The sequence below is a fragment of the Lepisma saccharinum genome, chromosome 12 (genome assembly GCF_977018435.1).
Source record: "Lepisma saccharinum chromosome 12, izLepSacc3.1, whole genome shotgun sequence".
NCBI classification, from domain to species: domain Eukaryota; kingdom Metazoa; phylum Arthropoda; class Insecta; order Zygentoma; family Lepismatidae; genus Lepisma; species Lepisma saccharinum.
Genome location: NC_139240.1, coordinates 46,270,815 through 46,287,432, shown reverse-complemented (window position 1 = coordinate 46,287,432; position 16,618 = coordinate 46,270,815). Strand labels below are relative to the sequence as shown.

Below are 16,618 nucleotides of genomic sequence, written 5' to 3'. Positions count from 1 at the left end.
CCCTTGAAAAATAAAACACAAAAAAGAAGTCTCCTTTTTCCTGACATTTTCATGAAAAGCAAAAACGTGCAACCATCATTTCTGTTAAATACATGTGTTAACAACAATATGAAAAAAGAAAATCAAAATTCTAGCCAAAAATAGCAAAGTTATAACGTACAAACTACGACATTGACAGTGTGTCTCGATTTTTTGATTATGAAATTCCCTGACTTTTCCAGGTTTTCCAGACCAGAAATAAATTTTTTCCAGACATGTTTGTCGTCATGATTTTTGCTTTTGAACCTCATGTTTTTCAGTTAAATATGCAGGCACGTTAATTATTATGAATATGAATATACACAGTTATTAGCTGAAAATTTACCAAGTGATTAATATAATGCTATTCAATGAAAAAGTAAATAACTATTGTACTTCCCCATTTTCACTAAGTCATTACAATTAAGGTGGCGTAAAAAATCAATAAAAAAATGCGGCATATATCAAAGCTTTACAATGTAACCTGTATACAACCTCAATTAGCCTATATCAATACAAATGAGAAACAACAGAAAATTAGGTCATGTACCTTTACAAAATATGCAATAAGTTTAATGATTATATTTTTTAATTTATTGAAAATAGTACATATTATGGAAATTCAGAACTTGAATGGGGTCGGTGAACAACCATACACCTAAAAAAATATATACGCGGACCATACTTTGGAATCAAATATCTCCATTATATTACGGAAAACATCGAAATCTGTCTTTTAAAAGGTAACAGTTCCGAATGTTTTATGATTTTTTTTTTCAAATTTTCCTAGCAGGAAGATTAATTATCATAGAATTTTGGCAATCGTTATGACACAAAATTTGAACCTTCCTTAAAATAATGAGCACTATTTCGAAAAAAGTTATTTATGTTGAAAAAAACAACTTCAAAATGACCTTACTCAATCATACATGCTTGCCACGAACAAGGTATTCTCCGGTTGACAAGCGACAGTAATGAATGTAGAAATAAATCGGAACCTTAGTAGAGTGCATTCTGGGTCTTTATTTTAATTCTAAGACAACCAAACCTGACATTCCTAACCTAACCACAAAAGCATATATTCACAAAATCTTAAGTAATTGCTAAAACTCTGCAGTATGTGTTAAAAAAAAAAGGTAAAGTGCTCCCCTGTGCATAGCACCATGGCATGAAGGCATATAGGGGGTGTGGGGGTAACGCACCACACTTTCTTGATCCGGTCGTGAGTGGGGGTGATGTAATGAGCATCATGCCCCTGACCGCCTTTACCCCCCAGGGTTTCCCCCAGGTACCCATGTTATTCGACGCTGGGTGGGCGCCGGGGCGGCTTCCATCGTTAGAAAAGTTCCCGGATTTGAACCGGCCGGGGATCGAACCCGGGACCTGTAGCATGGTAGTCAGACACGTTACCGACTGAGCAGTATGTGTTAACAGACATAAATCGAAATCGAACCATGTAAAAGTTGAATTTGTAGCATGATGTAATCGTAATAAAACAAAAGGAACTTGGGCTCATTTTCATCACTTTTCAGCATAATTTCATTCTACACACAAACAATACGTAAAGTTACTATCGGCATGAAACCAACATTTCTAACCTAACAACGATGTGTGTCCAGCGTACGTTTAATTCCTCTATTTCGCACCAGTTTTAAAAAATACATATTCGAACAATGACGTCACTGATACTGCACAAAATCACTAATTTCTCGGGTGTAACACATCTCTGCAATGTAAAAACTACGACGAGCAAATGAACTAGCTGATCAGGTTGCATCTGAACGGGTCGCAAACGAAGAACTCAAATTCACAGAATGGGTTCACGGGGGAACGAAGTAGTGAGCCCTTTGTTTTTACTCGGCGTCCGCACGCGTACAGTGTGACGTCAATCACAGCCAGTTACATGAAATTCTGCTCTTCAAGCTCTATTGCAGATCCAAAACCAATGAACTGTCCGAACTCCAACCTGGTCCGCTTCACGTATCAAAAGAGAACGGGTTCCGACCGGGTGTGTTCTTAAAGTAAGAAAATTTCCTCTCCACACACAAAGCTAAAGCAACATTTTTCCGCAAGAAATTCTGAGGATGGCTGGTGCGCAGGTTTCGTCTTGAGTAGCTTATTCTCTACGGAAAAATCTCACGATTCTCCAAATTCCGGTCTTGAACAGGTTCACAATTAAGAGTCGCAAAATGAACGGATCCAAGAACCTAGATCCGAGAGTGAATAAATATAGAATTGAAATGCGAAGGAACCATAATTTTGTACGTAACAGACTAGAAGTCATAATGACGAGAGGAACAAGTTCCTGAACTGAATCTTTTGGGGGGACTGGAATCACAAGAACCGAATTCGGAAGTGGAAATGAACCGTTCGTTCATTTTGTAACTGGTTATCCTGCAACTCCAAAATGCGCGTAAATTCCAAAAAATATGCAAAATTCCCTGAGTATTCCCTGACCAACCAAATTCCCTGACTTTTCCCTGTTTTCCAGGTTTTCCAGTCGCGTAGCAACCCTGGGGTTACATGAGAGCATCTCGATCGAGACGATCGAGCTCCTAAAGCTTAAACACGAAATTTAGAGTTTATTTACAGACGCAACACTTTCTCAAGTCAGAATTATCCTGTGAGTTATACAATTCACGGAAAATTGATTAATTCTGCTGTAAATATTTGAGAAAATGGACCCCTTTGTACAAGAATACACTAAATATTCTGGTAATGACATAAATGTGCTATTAGAAGGAATATGTTTATTTTGTGTAGTAAGTGCAATTTTCAATTCAACTTTGGGTTATATTCACATTTTTGAAACCAACATGTCATTTTATATACCGCTTTATCACGGCTGTAACAGCGAAATTTTATTTTATTTACCACCTTTGAACCCGGAACTGACTCTGTTTTTGTACTGATATTTTGCTTTTATTTACCAAAAATATGTGCCTCTACGAATTACATACAGTCAACTCTCGATTCTATGACCCTGGATATAACGACTCTCACAAAGTAACGACCCTTTTCCCGGGAACCATGAAAAAGTTTTAAAATATAAGGAAATCGGCCGAAAAATAAGTTTTTGCACTTGTTTTATTCGCACTCATTCCCTTCACGAGCGCCCTACCACTCGCAAGTGGATCTGATCTAAAAATAGACACCACCACACCAAGCTCGAGTGACATCCAATAGCACTTTACCTCAACCCTTCCCTTCCCCAAGCGTGCCAATGAAACCCCGCATGCAGGAAGAGAAGATTGAATGTGCTTGGATGTTATTTTAAATCGACCGTCACTTGTTTCCTTGTCCTAAGAGTTGCTGACAACTGGATTGGTGGGCGGGAAGGAGCAGCCCGAAATGACTGTGCTGGACTTGCAGTCTTCGTCTATGTATATGGCAGGTCAAGCTGTTTCATCGATAAATACACCAACTTGAGAAATCAGAGATAAGATTGCAGGAATGTTCCAAAATACAGATGCATGGTGCCTGGAAGTCTGGACCATCTAACCAGCTGTGATCTAGATTTCAGCAGGATCCGGTGAGTGAGCAACTCTTGGCCTTGTAGCCGACAACTTCCGGTAACAACTTTCATTCAAACCGTGTTCCTTGTTCCCTGTAACACTTCATAAAAAAGTGAAACTGTTAGAGATAATCATAGCCACATAGGCCAACTAAAGATCGTCAACCCGCTTAATGATTTGTCATCCAAGCTTCCACAATAGTTTACTTCGATCTTACATGCATCATAACTCCCATTTCGCACTTCATATGTTTTCCTAACTGTGCTGATGTCGTAATATTTGCCAAAAAAGTGTTCCGTTGGCCAGTCTCCTTGTTTTTACGCTGCAGCTGGCACCAGTGTTTTGTCTCTGCAAAGTCGCTTGCCAATAACAGCAATGACTCATCCAGTGTGAGGTACATTGTTTTCAATCTCCCCAAGCTGTTTTGATTTGAAGATAACGAAATTTGATCTCCAGAAAGAAAAACAAGAGTTAAAACAACTTCATGTTCTGCGCCTGATAAGCAAAACTATACATTTTATTTTGCATCTGACAATAATAAACTTCCTCAAGACACTGAGCGTGTATGAAGGAAATGCACACAATATAATCACCGCTTATCTTCAGAACCATTGATGTGGGAGAGAGAAAAAATAAGGGCTCAATGTAGGAATGGACGCTGAGACCGATTTAAAGAAACGTCATTCAATGAGAAAACATCTGGAGGAGCGGATGTTTGACATCGAGAATACTCCTAAATCCAACATTAAATCGTCGATTAACCAGTGCAAACTGGTTTCTCAGGAACTAGAATTGTAAGAATTTCCTGGAAGAGCAATGACTGTGCACAATTGAAAGAAAGTAACATTATTTTAAATCCTCTTTTTGTGAAAACTTTTTCATGTTCTATTTTCCTCCTCACACCACGCATCCTATGCATAACAAGATGTATAACTACCAGGATAAATGGTGTTACAGTCTCCTAGGAATCTTTATGTCCGTTTGAGCTCCGTTTAAGCTGAAAATTGGTGCAAATTCCAATAACGACCCCTTTGAAATAACGACCCTTTTCCCGGGAACTGTGAAAGGTCGTTGTATCGAGAGTTGACTGTATGAAGTTTTAGCTTTGGTTTCAATAGTAATTTCAAGGGAAACAAACTTTTGTTTGAATTACTGAATAATTTGAATCATCCAAGTTCAATTTTAAGAGTGTCCACTGTATATGATACCTACATTTCCTTGAAATGCAAGTTGAACCACAGTTTGAACACAAGCGCTGAACTACATGTGTCCACTTGTCCTTCGACAGGATGTCTCTGCTCCATTCCAAAACTTATCTTTAATAAACACAAGTCTCAAAGTGTTATGTTAAGTAATTAGATAAAAAGAGGCATGTGCACCTTTAATTCATACAGGAATAGATGCTGAGCAAACTTACGTGTTCAACATTATTTTAGACAGCAGCATGTATTTCAATGCAGTCAAGGCCCTTGAGCTTTCCACACTATCGTAACCTTCAAATGCTTCATAGAAGTAAGAGTATGCTGTTTTGAAGTCTCTCTCGTCAGCAGCATGAAGGATGCCTGAAAGGAAACATGTAACTCACATTTCAGGCAACAAACTGTATGAAGGAAACAATTTACTGCAGAAAATATTGCTGAAATAACATGCATTTTCCTCAATTATGGTTTTATATTAATTATATAAACATGAACAATCAGTATGAATATGCACATATGAGATATAAAACATCTATGAGCTTGTATGGCTGAAAAAAAGGTTAAAAAAGAGAAGGCAGCTATCCAGATGGCTGCGACAGATGGGCTGAAAACTCATACTAGAAAATCTTTCTTGCGTTTCTTCTGAAAGCTTTTCAAACATCGAAAGCTTTTAAAACATCAGCAGTAGTTTATCAATTGCGGAGGGGACTACTTTGAAACGTACAAAGATCAATAGTTGCTAAGTTGAATACAGTGGAACAAAAATTTAACAGTTTTAAAAAAATAATAAATTTAGGAAAATGTAAAATCGAGGAAAACTGTACAATATTTTGGTATGTTGTTACCAACAAGATTGAATGTATAATGCAGGAAAATGAATGAAAATGTTTGGGTGCGTTGGCACATGTGGCATTTAATGCATACAGGGAAATATCCCCTGACCTCAAAATTAGGGATGGGCTAATATGAAATTTTGGCTGATACCTATAAAGTATCAATATTCAATCAATGAGATATAAAATTCCAAATGGTTCTTGAAGAACCTCAATGGTTCATTGACCTCCTTAATAAATATTTGTTTCCAGGTGACTGGAGTGCAAAACAAATTTGCATATTTACGCATTTACTTTCTTTAAAAGTAGGGTATGGAGTTATCCATAAAAATTATACCAAAATGAAATAATTTTGCAATAAATTGTAAGGTATTTAGATATATCGGATCAGTAATATAATCAGTAATTTTACCGAAAAACTGATAAGACTATATCAGCCAGTACAGATTAATCTGTCCCATCCCTATTAAAAATCCTTCCCACAGTCAAAAAAGGGGTGCAAAAAAGTTCCTTGAAAGGGGTTAAAAGTGCAAGGTTCTAAAAGGACATGCGCAGCACAAACCACACACATAAAAAGGGGTAACGATACGCTAAAAACTTCTTCAGACAGTGGAAAAGGTCTTTTCTTCTCAACGCTAAGAACATTTTTCAAAACACGGTTATCATCTACCAACTATTTCATGGTGGTTGCGGTAAACGCGGTTTAAAATTACTTACGTGAAATTTAAAAGATTTCGTAATTCCGCGTTGCACAATTTAATGTTCACAAAAGGGTACGGCGTTTGAAGCGGAGATGGTACCGCGTCAGTACATTGTTTGTTCCGCCCGGGAACAAACAATGTACTGACGCGGTACCATCTCCGCTTCAAACGCCGTACCCTTTTGTGAATGAAGACAGTGGATCTTCGAAATTAATAGGATTGAACCATTAAATTGTGCAACGCGGAATTACGAAATCTTTTAAATTTCACGTAAGTAATCTACCAACTAGATTGATAAATTGTTGGGAAGGTTAAAAGCAAGTCAGGAAATTAAAATTGGCACATTCAAAGAGATCTGAGGCTATCTGGAGGGATTTTGTTCGGTTAGGTAAGTGTACGTTTTGGAGGGGTAGTAGACAAGTTCGTTCAATTCCAAGATTCAATTTTTGGCCCTAAAAAGGGTATCACAGGTACGACGCAGTGGAGGATCCAGACCTTGCAGCAAATGATGTGTGAAACATAAAATTACGGTTCTGCTGGATTGTATTTCTTACATAAGGTTGTATGAAAATCACATATCTGTATATTCATAAAAATAATAACAAAATAACAGGATTTTACATTTGGTTAGTCTATTTAACAAAATGTTGATTCAGTAAAATTATCAGCAATGCCTATGTCAGTTGATACATGGTTATTGTTATAATGTTATACTGTATTAATGGACAATACTTCCACTGCAGTGTATTACAAAGCTCCAATATAGTAATGTAAAAAAGATTGGCTTAAACAAATATTTGCACTCACCTGACTGCAGATCAAGCGATGCTTGTAGTTTTGGAGGGCAATAAATTGAATTAGCTGTAGTCCGAGCTGAGGTAAGTGCTGCACGTGCTTTTGGAAGATTACTCAAGGCATGGTAAGTTTTACTTTCTAGAAGTTGAACCTGAAAAGCAAAAGAATGCTTTAGTACAACAAAACACTAGCACAGAGCATGACTATGGTACATATTACCCCAAAATGTTTATACCCTTATTTTTCTCCACAACTGCAACAACAACCCACACATACACACACAAACTGGCAAATAATGGTGATAAGGGAACTTTCTACCAGGTGTGCCGGTTAATAATTCTTAATTTAGTCGCTGGATGGTGCTGGAAGCAAGGGTTGGTGTACAGTCTCAACTGTTACGTCAGTGTGTTGCCAGGACAGTACCTGTCAAAATGCCGTGGATGTGCAACCGAGTGTGAGTGATCGTGATATTGGGTTTGTGTGGGAAACATGTTGACCTTCAAACCAAATAAGGAGCATGTGTGGCACGTCCTGCTTTTCTTGTTCAAAAGAAAAATGCGAGTGAAAGCCATCGTATCCTTGTGCAAACGTACGGTGACAATGTCCTAACGCAAGATGCGTGTGTGCGTTGGTTTCAAAAGTGGTGATTTTGACTTGAAAGACAAAGATCGCCCGAGCCAGCCGAAAAAATTCCAAGATGCCGAATTGCAAGCACTGTTGGATGAAGACGATAAGCAAACGCAACAACAACTGGCAGAGAAGTTAAATGTTGATCGCCAAACCATATCTGATAGTCTTCATGACATGGGAAAGATCCAGAAGGCAGGAAAATGGGTCCCACATCATCTGAACGACAGACAAATGGAAAAGCGAAAAACAGTGTGTGAAGTGTTGCTTTCTTGGCATGAAAGTCTTTCTTGCATCGGATAGTGACTGGGGACGAAAAATGGATCTACTTCGAGAACACAAACTGCAAAAAGTCAAGGGTTGACCCAGGACAACCTTCAACATCGACCGCAAAACTGAATCGCTTTGGAAGGAAGACAATGCTGTGCATTTGGTGGGATCAGAAGGGTGTGGTGTACCATGAGCTTCTGAAACCAGGTGAAACAGTGAATGCTGTTCGCTACCGTCAACAACTCATCAATTTGAACCATGCATTGATCGAAAAGTGCACAGATTGGGCGACAAGACACAGAGAAGTGATTTTGCAGCACGACAACACCTCATCACACACAGCGACAGACTCACCATTTCTGCACTTTGCTGGGAATTCTTGCCCCACCTGACATACTCACCAGACTTAGCCCCTTCAGACTACCACTTGTTTTCATCGATGTCTCACTCACTTTCCAAGCAACACTTCAACAATTACGAAGATGTCGAACAATGGCTTGTTGACTGCATCACCTCAAAATGTGAACGATTTTTCTGGAAGGGCATCCACAATTTGACGGACAGATGGGCACAATGTATAGGTAGCGTTGGTGCATACTTTGAATAAAGCATTTGTTACCTTTCCCCCCAGATACACTTGTTTTCTTTCGGATCAATTAAGAATTATTAACCGGCACACCTGGTAGATCTGAAGCTATTCACAAACACTAATATTGTTTTCTTATGCTTGTAATAACCGTAAACTCCAGGAAAATAATTCTATAATGCAAGCAATGCATACATACAAGAAAAACTAATATTTGGGTAGAACCTGATTTCATTTTTGTTATTTAGCGGTGCTTAGGCAAATTGCAACATGAGAATGAGTGTTGATAGGATCAAATTCATAACTGGATACTCACAAAGAACACCAATGCCCAGGTGGCCGGGATTTAAACCCGGGACCCCTGTCTTCATAGCATGCTGTGATACCCACTAGAACATGGACGTTGGCCAGTAGGATTTAAATTACATCACAATATATATAAATACACAGTGTGTCGCAAAACTCCTTCAACAACGCTTGGGTGCTGGTAGATATCATAAAAACAAGTAACTTTTCCCTATAAAGTTCACCTCGAAAGCACTTAGTTTCTGCTCTATAAGCACTTAATATCTATCCTGTACGTATGCAACCCAACACAGCAAATGCTTGCTCTGACATAACTACCAGGGCCGCGTGGCAGGGTTGCCACTAGCGTTCCTCGTTAAGAGAGATGGCTTGAAAACAACAACTTGGGATTCTTGGCTGAGCAAAATCCAAAACATTAATGATACTTGCGATGTTGTAAGAAGCATTGACAGTATTTATAAACCGACCAAGACAAATAATGGACAGACTGAAATTCAAGATTACTCATTCTAAAATATCTCCATAATTGATCGATTGATTTGGTTTATTTTAATTCGCTTTTCTGCCACCTTTGGCTAATCGCGAAGATGAGGATGATATGATGAAATAACAAATGACACCAATGTTTAAACCAGGAATTAAAACCGAGACACCTGGCGCCGTAGCGAGCTATGCTAACCACATCACCACGGAGTGTTTCGTGTATCATGCAATATCAACAATTGCAAGGGACACGTGAGATAGGGGAAATCCACGAACGAACAAATGTAAATAATACGCAAATGTGCACTATGAGTGCTCTTTACAGTTCAGTTTGATATAAGTATGCATTTCTTGGTTTTGGTTTTTAATAAGCACTAGTTTTATTGTGTGAATTTATTCATGTCTAAACGACGTTTTTCATTAAATTGAAAGTCGGCCTACGTGGCAGAGTGGTTAGAACATCGCCCTACGATGCCAGAGGTCTTGGATTCGAATCCCGGCTTGGGTATGGATGTTTGTGAGTGTCCATTCATCAATTTCATCATATCGCTCATCCCCATCTTCGCAAATTACCCAAAAGTGGCACAAAAAACGAAGTAAAGTAAAGGAAATCAATCAATCATTAAATTAAAAGAGCCTTGTAATTATTTCCTTATGAGACGAACACGATTAGCAATAACGCTAGCACAGATAGGAATAATTTTCAAATAAATTGTAATAACATTACAGTCTGCGTGTTCGAAACGAGGCAGCAAACACATCACGTTTACATTTGTTTGTTCGTGGATTTCCCCTATCTCACGCGTCCCTTGCAATTGTTGATATTGCATGATACACGAAACACTCCGTGGTGATGTGGTTAGCATAGCTCGCTACGGCGCCTGGTGTCTCGGGTTTAATTCCTGGTCTAGACATTGGTGTCATTTGTTATTTCATCATATCATCCTCATCTTAACGATTAGCCAAAGGTGGCAGAAAAGCGAATTAAAATAAACCAAATCAATCGATCAATTATGGAGATATTTTAGAATGAGTAATCTTGAATTTCAGTCTGTCCATTATTTGTCTTGGTCGGTTTATAAATACTGTCAATGCTTCTTACAACATCGCAAGTATCATTAATGTTTTGGATTTTGCTCAGGCAAGAATCCCAAGTTGTTGTTTTCAAGCCGTCTCTCTTAACGAGGAACACTAGTGGCAACCCTGCCACGCGGCCCTGGTAGTTATGTCAGAGCAAGCGTTTGCTGTGTTGGGTTGCATACGTACAGGATAGATTTTAAGCGCTTTCGAGGTGAACTTTATAGGGAAAAGTTACTTGTTTTTATGATATCTACCAGCACCCAAGCGTTGTTGAAAGTACGTACGTACGCACGCACGCGCGCGCACACACACACACACACACACACACACACACAACACAAAGGAAAATTACAATTAATTTTGATGACTCATGCATTACTAATTCATGGAAAATAATTGTTTGACAATGTTAATTTACTGTAGTACTACTACTTAAAACAATATACCAAACGTCATTACATTACATTACATGTGTGTGAAATTGTATTTTATTTTGACAATTTATGAATAAAATATAATGAGTTGAAATCGTTCACATCATTTTGAAACACTGTGTATTGTTAAAAAAAATTCATGGCATTATCAAATTAGCTTTCATTCATTTTTACTAACAGTAGAAGTTAAGGTACAATAAAAATGTTAAATAAAGTTTGGAATCACACAGTTCATAATCAGATTTTGAATTAAAATATGTGATTGCAGTCTGTTAAAATGTGACAATTGATTTTTAAGCTGCAGAAGTTCTATGGACTCAAGAGAGAATGAAACTATGGAATCGAAAAGTCGCTTGCGAACTTGCGCTTGGCTTGTGAGAGGTACCAGGATTGGTGCCCGGCACCTCCACCATTTAGTCTCAGCTCTCCCCGAGGAACGGCATCCGCTATAGGACAAGACGACACTGGATCGTCACATCCCGTAGCTCTACTAACCGTGTATCCTCCGGGAGAGTAGAGAACATACCGGGATAAGGCAAACTGTAAATTACAATGACCGATACTCTCTCCACATTAGGTTTATTAATGTAAACGGAAGGCACACTATCTCACCTTGCCTAATATGGCGACACTTCCTTGAACACAGTGTATCCTAAGATTACCAGCCCAATAGCTTAGGCTTTCACTTCGATGACAAAAGAGAACACCACGTAATTGGTCCTATGCTTATATAGCAGGTAGGTGTATGCAGGGGCGCCGACTTGTCAAAATTATTGGGGGGGGGCTCTGATCACTGAAATAAATGAATGACTCGCTCCCTCCCTTTTTTAAAAATAAAAATTACGTCTTCGTATAGCAGTTTTTAAGCAGCAATTATATTCCTCATGCAAATGAAATGTACATGAAAAACGTTTAGAAAATGTTTCAAAGTCACTTTGTGTCTTTTGTGTCTGCTGATTTGTTTTTTTTTTTTTAGATAACAATTAACATTTTCATTGAAAAGTATGTATTTACATTAAGAGGCCAACCTAACAGTTTTATGCCGGCCTCGGTAGCCGAACGTGTTGGGTGGTCGACTCAACTTGCTTTGATCCAGAGGTCTCGGGTTCGAGTCCCAGTGAGGACATGGATGTGTCTTAATGTCTGCAACAGACATGTGATGGGTTGCAAATGACCTGAGTTTATGACGTACCCATAAAATAACGAATATTTACAATATTTAACAGTTTTATTTAATTATTTACATAAATGCTAACACAAATAGCAGGAAAAAGTTTTATTTTTTTGTTCTTGGTACAATATTTAACTTTTTAAATTTAATTTTGCAATAATAAAAAACAGATAGCATGTACACTAAGATATAAAGTGACATACACAACAAAAACATATGAATATGATTTGAAAATAAAGCAAAAGTTACTCTACGCACTGGGTTATTTTTTTATGAACTCATTAACGAGCGGTATCAGGTCCAAATTATCAAGCACAGTTTGATGTATGTGGAGTACCGCTAAGCTGCTTAGTCTCTTCTGTCCCATTGTAGATCTCAAATATGTCTTCAGTCGGCGAATAGCACTGAATGACCTTTCGGCTGTGGCTCTCGTCACTGGCACAGTGTAGAGGACCATCATGAATTTGGCAACTTCAGGCAGGTACTCCTGGAGGGTACTGTCTTCCAAAAGAAACTTCCTTATGTCACGCATGGTAGTTAGAACCACTTTCTTCTGTTTGGCGATATCACGAAGCATGGACATGTGTAAGGAGAGCCTATCGGCATCCAAATCTTGCCGAAAGAATTCTCGCGTTTGCTGAAAGTTTGTTGTGCAACTGTTCACAGCTGAGATACATTCTTTCTCTACAGATGTTACTTTTTGTAGGCCTGTAGATTCATGTCATTGTTTAACACATGATTTTGCTGTGTTACACACGTCAGTGTATATTGATTTATAATACTATTTTGGAATGTAGAACTTGTGAGGTTTGGCAGCATTAGGTTTTTCAAGTCTCTTAGGGACGTGACGTTGCCGGAGCAATTCTGGCTCATCAACGAGGCTGGGTTTGACCTCTGTGCATTTTGACTTCTGCCAGAACTGCTCAAAACCCATTCGCTTTTCTTGAAAGATGTCAGTCAAGTATTTTAGTTTTCATCCCACTTCTGTAGCATCAATGTGTGGAAACTGAATCTTACAGTTCACCTCTTCTATTGGATCCATCACATGGCAGTAGAGGGAGAAAAAGAAAAGTGTCTTGAAGTGAAGCATTGTCTCCAGGTATCCAGCACATTTTGATGCTGCGTCAGTAGAATCTTCTTCAGAAAATTTCTCAAAAAAATTGAGAAGGTTTTCATAGTTCCTTAAGATCTGTTGCATACTGGAGGCTCTCAACGTCCACCGACGAGGGCAAAGTGGTCGCAGTCCAGTATGGCCAGCCTTCTCATTCACATCAATAATATTCCTAAATATTTGCATTCTTTTAGGGGATTCCCAAACAGTCTTGAAGAAGTCGTTGGCTAAATTTATTATGTCTCTGATTAATATATTATAATAATATTCTTAGTATGTAGTAATAAGTCATGTGTTTTGCTGTCTCCGGTCATAGCCCCCCCCCCCCCAAAGTTGATGGTTTGGCGATCTCAGCCCCCCAAAGTTGATGGTCTAGAACATTTCAAATGTGTATTTAAAGTTAAGATCATGTGGCACAATTCAGAGAAAACTTTACAAGAGAAGCAAAATAATAAATTAGATCCTCTTAAGCAAAATTATTGGGGGGGGGCTATGCCCCCACATTGTTAACATTGGGGGAGCTCGAGCCCCCCCAAGCCCCATGGAGTCGGCTCCTATGGGTGTATGACCTACCTATTGCACTGGACGTTTGATGTTGAGCTTACGTGGGCATTAGGCAAGGTTCATGCGTTGCTTGCACCCTACTGTCTACAGAAGGGGTCTTCAACCCATCCGACAGTGAGGGTCACATGAGCAATTTCAATGACGCTCACGGGCCATGAAGTTATACTGCGGTATTGTGTACTATAAGATGCTGCCATCTACCAGCCCCAAGCACTACTAAGTAGTAGCTAATGTACATAGATGGCATCGTCAAAGATTGTTCGAATGCGCTGTCCAGTGTGTGTAAGCATCTGCACCATGTCAGTCATAGACTGTTGCGTTTTAGATTGCCAGAGTTTCTTTGTTAGTTTATGAAACATTCAGTGGTGAACTGTTTGTCAGTGAGGTGCACCGTTCATTAGTATGGCATCTACGAGTAAAAAGTGTAAGTCTAGTGATTCGTGTCGGTTTTTTAATGAAAAGTGTACCAGTTCGTACTTTTTTGTGCCCATCAATGCTAAGCAAGTGTGTCTAATTTGCCACGAGTCAGTGTCAGTAGCAAAATAATAGAATATAAAATGCCACTATGAGACAAAGCATGCATCTCGTTTTGATCACCTTCAAGGGCAGCTTCGTGTGGACAAAGTGAGTCATCTCTACAGTGACTTAAAATGCCAGCAGAGTATGTTTCAAAGATCGGGGACAGAAAAAGAAGCGTGCGTCAAAGTAAGTTATTTAATAGCTGAAAAGTCAAAAGCATGCACGGAAGGTGAATTCTTGAAAGTGTGTCTCATTGCTTCCGGGGAAATTCTGTGCTCAAATAATGAAGAAGTGTTTAAGAAACTGAGTTTGTCGGGGGTAACTGTTGCACGACGTGTTGAAGAACTTGCTATTCATATTGAAGGGACGTTAAAAACACGGTCCTCCGAATTTATGTCATATTCACTTGCTTTAGATGTGAGCACAGATGCGAAAAGATGCAGCACAACTGTCTATCTTTATCCGTGGCAGAGACCAACAATTCTGTCTAACTGAGAAACTGCTAGCACTGGTACCTATGAAGGGAACGACAAAAGCTACTGATATTCTTGAAGCCCTCAGGGTGTGGTAACTGTAGATTCTACAGTATGCATGCGAACATAAAATTTAAAAACAGAAAATTATTTGTTATGTTCCTAAATTGTGCATGACCATTGTAGATTGTCAATGATAAATCATGTTCCATACACATCATACTTGAAACAAAAATACACAAAAAATATATAGTTACATACTAGTTACCACACAGTACTGTTGACAAAATCACCAACAATGTTGAAGTAATATTCAAAACAATATCAAATACAGTAGAGCGTCGATTATCCGAAGTAATTGGGGGACATGGGTGTTCGGAAAACTGGTTTGTTCGGATAATCGAACTGTACATGTTTATTTGCCAAAAAGAAGTACTGTACAGTAAATTTATTCATAAAAACAGGCATCTCTTTAAGTATGTATTACAAAGTAACGTACAAAGGCAACTTTAGTAGGAATATATAGTATGTGGTACAGTTTATTAAACAAAAATATGTACATATTACATACGCATTTTGCATGAACAATACACACAGTACACAAAATTAACGTTTAAAAAAAATCCTTTATTTTGGTCTGTCTAAGCAAGCCTACACGCTTACGAGCAGCTAAGTCACGTACTTTTTTCATTACAGATATCTGAAAGTGAGCGAGTACACAGTTCGGTTAAGCGGTCGTTCGGTTGACCGACGTTCGGATAATTGACGCTCTACTGTATATGCAAAATTTACATATGGGGAATATTCCTAACAAAAATTGCACCAGTATTCTTTAAAAAACTTACCTCTACCAATAAATTTTTGTCATCTAACTTTTTCAGTTCTCTTAATAAGGCCGATCCCAACTGAAGAGCATCAGTAAACATTCCAGTGTCAAAATACAAAGCTATGAGGCGGGCTTCCAAAGACTGCCGGAGGAAAGTCCTTTTCTCTTGTTTTGCCCACTCAATGCACTCCTACAAAAAAACAATACAAAATAATATTAAACATTGATTGATTGAAATAAAATTTTTGGGTGTGTCAAAACTTGGGTTATGTGCACCCTTCACATTGCATGGGGTCCAATCATTATCGTAACTAAGATCAACACCTGTCTCCGAGGACTAAAATCTTCTTAGCTAGTTAAAAGCTGAGTGGGCACTCAACTCGGTAAACAAGAACAACACACAGCCCTATAGAGAATTATACTGCCCGTAGGTCTGATCGCCTGCAACATTGCAGTTATCACTACGTGGAAGTGAGATTGACGAGGTTAATGTTTAAGTGCCTTCTCAAAAAGACATTCCTCACATCCCTAAATTAAACATTGGTCTCACTTGATGAAATTCTTAATATAGTAAAACCTCGTTAATCCAGACATGCGAAAAAAAAGCAGAATGCAAGGTTTTAAATGTGGCTAGAAGTCAAAAAGAGAATTTCCCAAAGAAAAGGCAGTCAACCACTGATGAAATTCTGTTTCCCGCAGACTTTGTACTGCACTGTATAGGGTATTTAGGCCTATGCCCTTTAAATACACCATAATAAACGTGTTTGTTAATATAAACTGAGTTTTAATGCACTTTCTACTGTTCCCTTAGATTATTTCAGTTAATCCAGACTTTCGTTAAACTGGTCAACTTATACCTCCATTAGTCCGGATTAACGAGGTTTTACTGTATAACTTTTTTTCTTAAATGTTCAGAAAATACACACAAAAATCTCACACTACTATGATATACTGAAAAGTTGTGAAAATTATAGCTCAGCCAGAAATTGATCCCTGGCATTGTGTCCCAGTGCGATATTTTGATACATCGATATTTTTAAAATATTGAACCATCAATATCATAAAAATATTGATGTTGATATATCGATATTGAAAATACTGACATCA

At 38.4% G+C, this 16,618-nt stretch overlaps 1 protein-coding gene across 1 annotated transcript in view; it reads right to left on the bottom strand.

The window, feature by feature from the left end:
* The window catches only part of LOC145996461 (26S proteasome non-ATPase regulatory subunit 11-like), a 42,756-nt gene that overhangs the window by 18,929 nt on the left and 7,209 nt on the right, over positions 1-16,618 (bottom strand). Inside the window, exons 4-6 of the mRNA XM_083132952.1 lie at positions 15,531-15,701; positions 7,074-7,212; positions 4,951-5,095 (exon numbers count right to left, since the gene is read on the bottom strand). Coding sequence (XP_082989078.1) covers positions 4,951-5,095; positions 7,074-7,212; positions 15,531-15,701 — 455 coding nt within the window. The remainder of the gene's footprint in view (positions 1-4,950; positions 5,096-7,073; positions 7,213-15,530; positions 15,702-16,618) is intronic.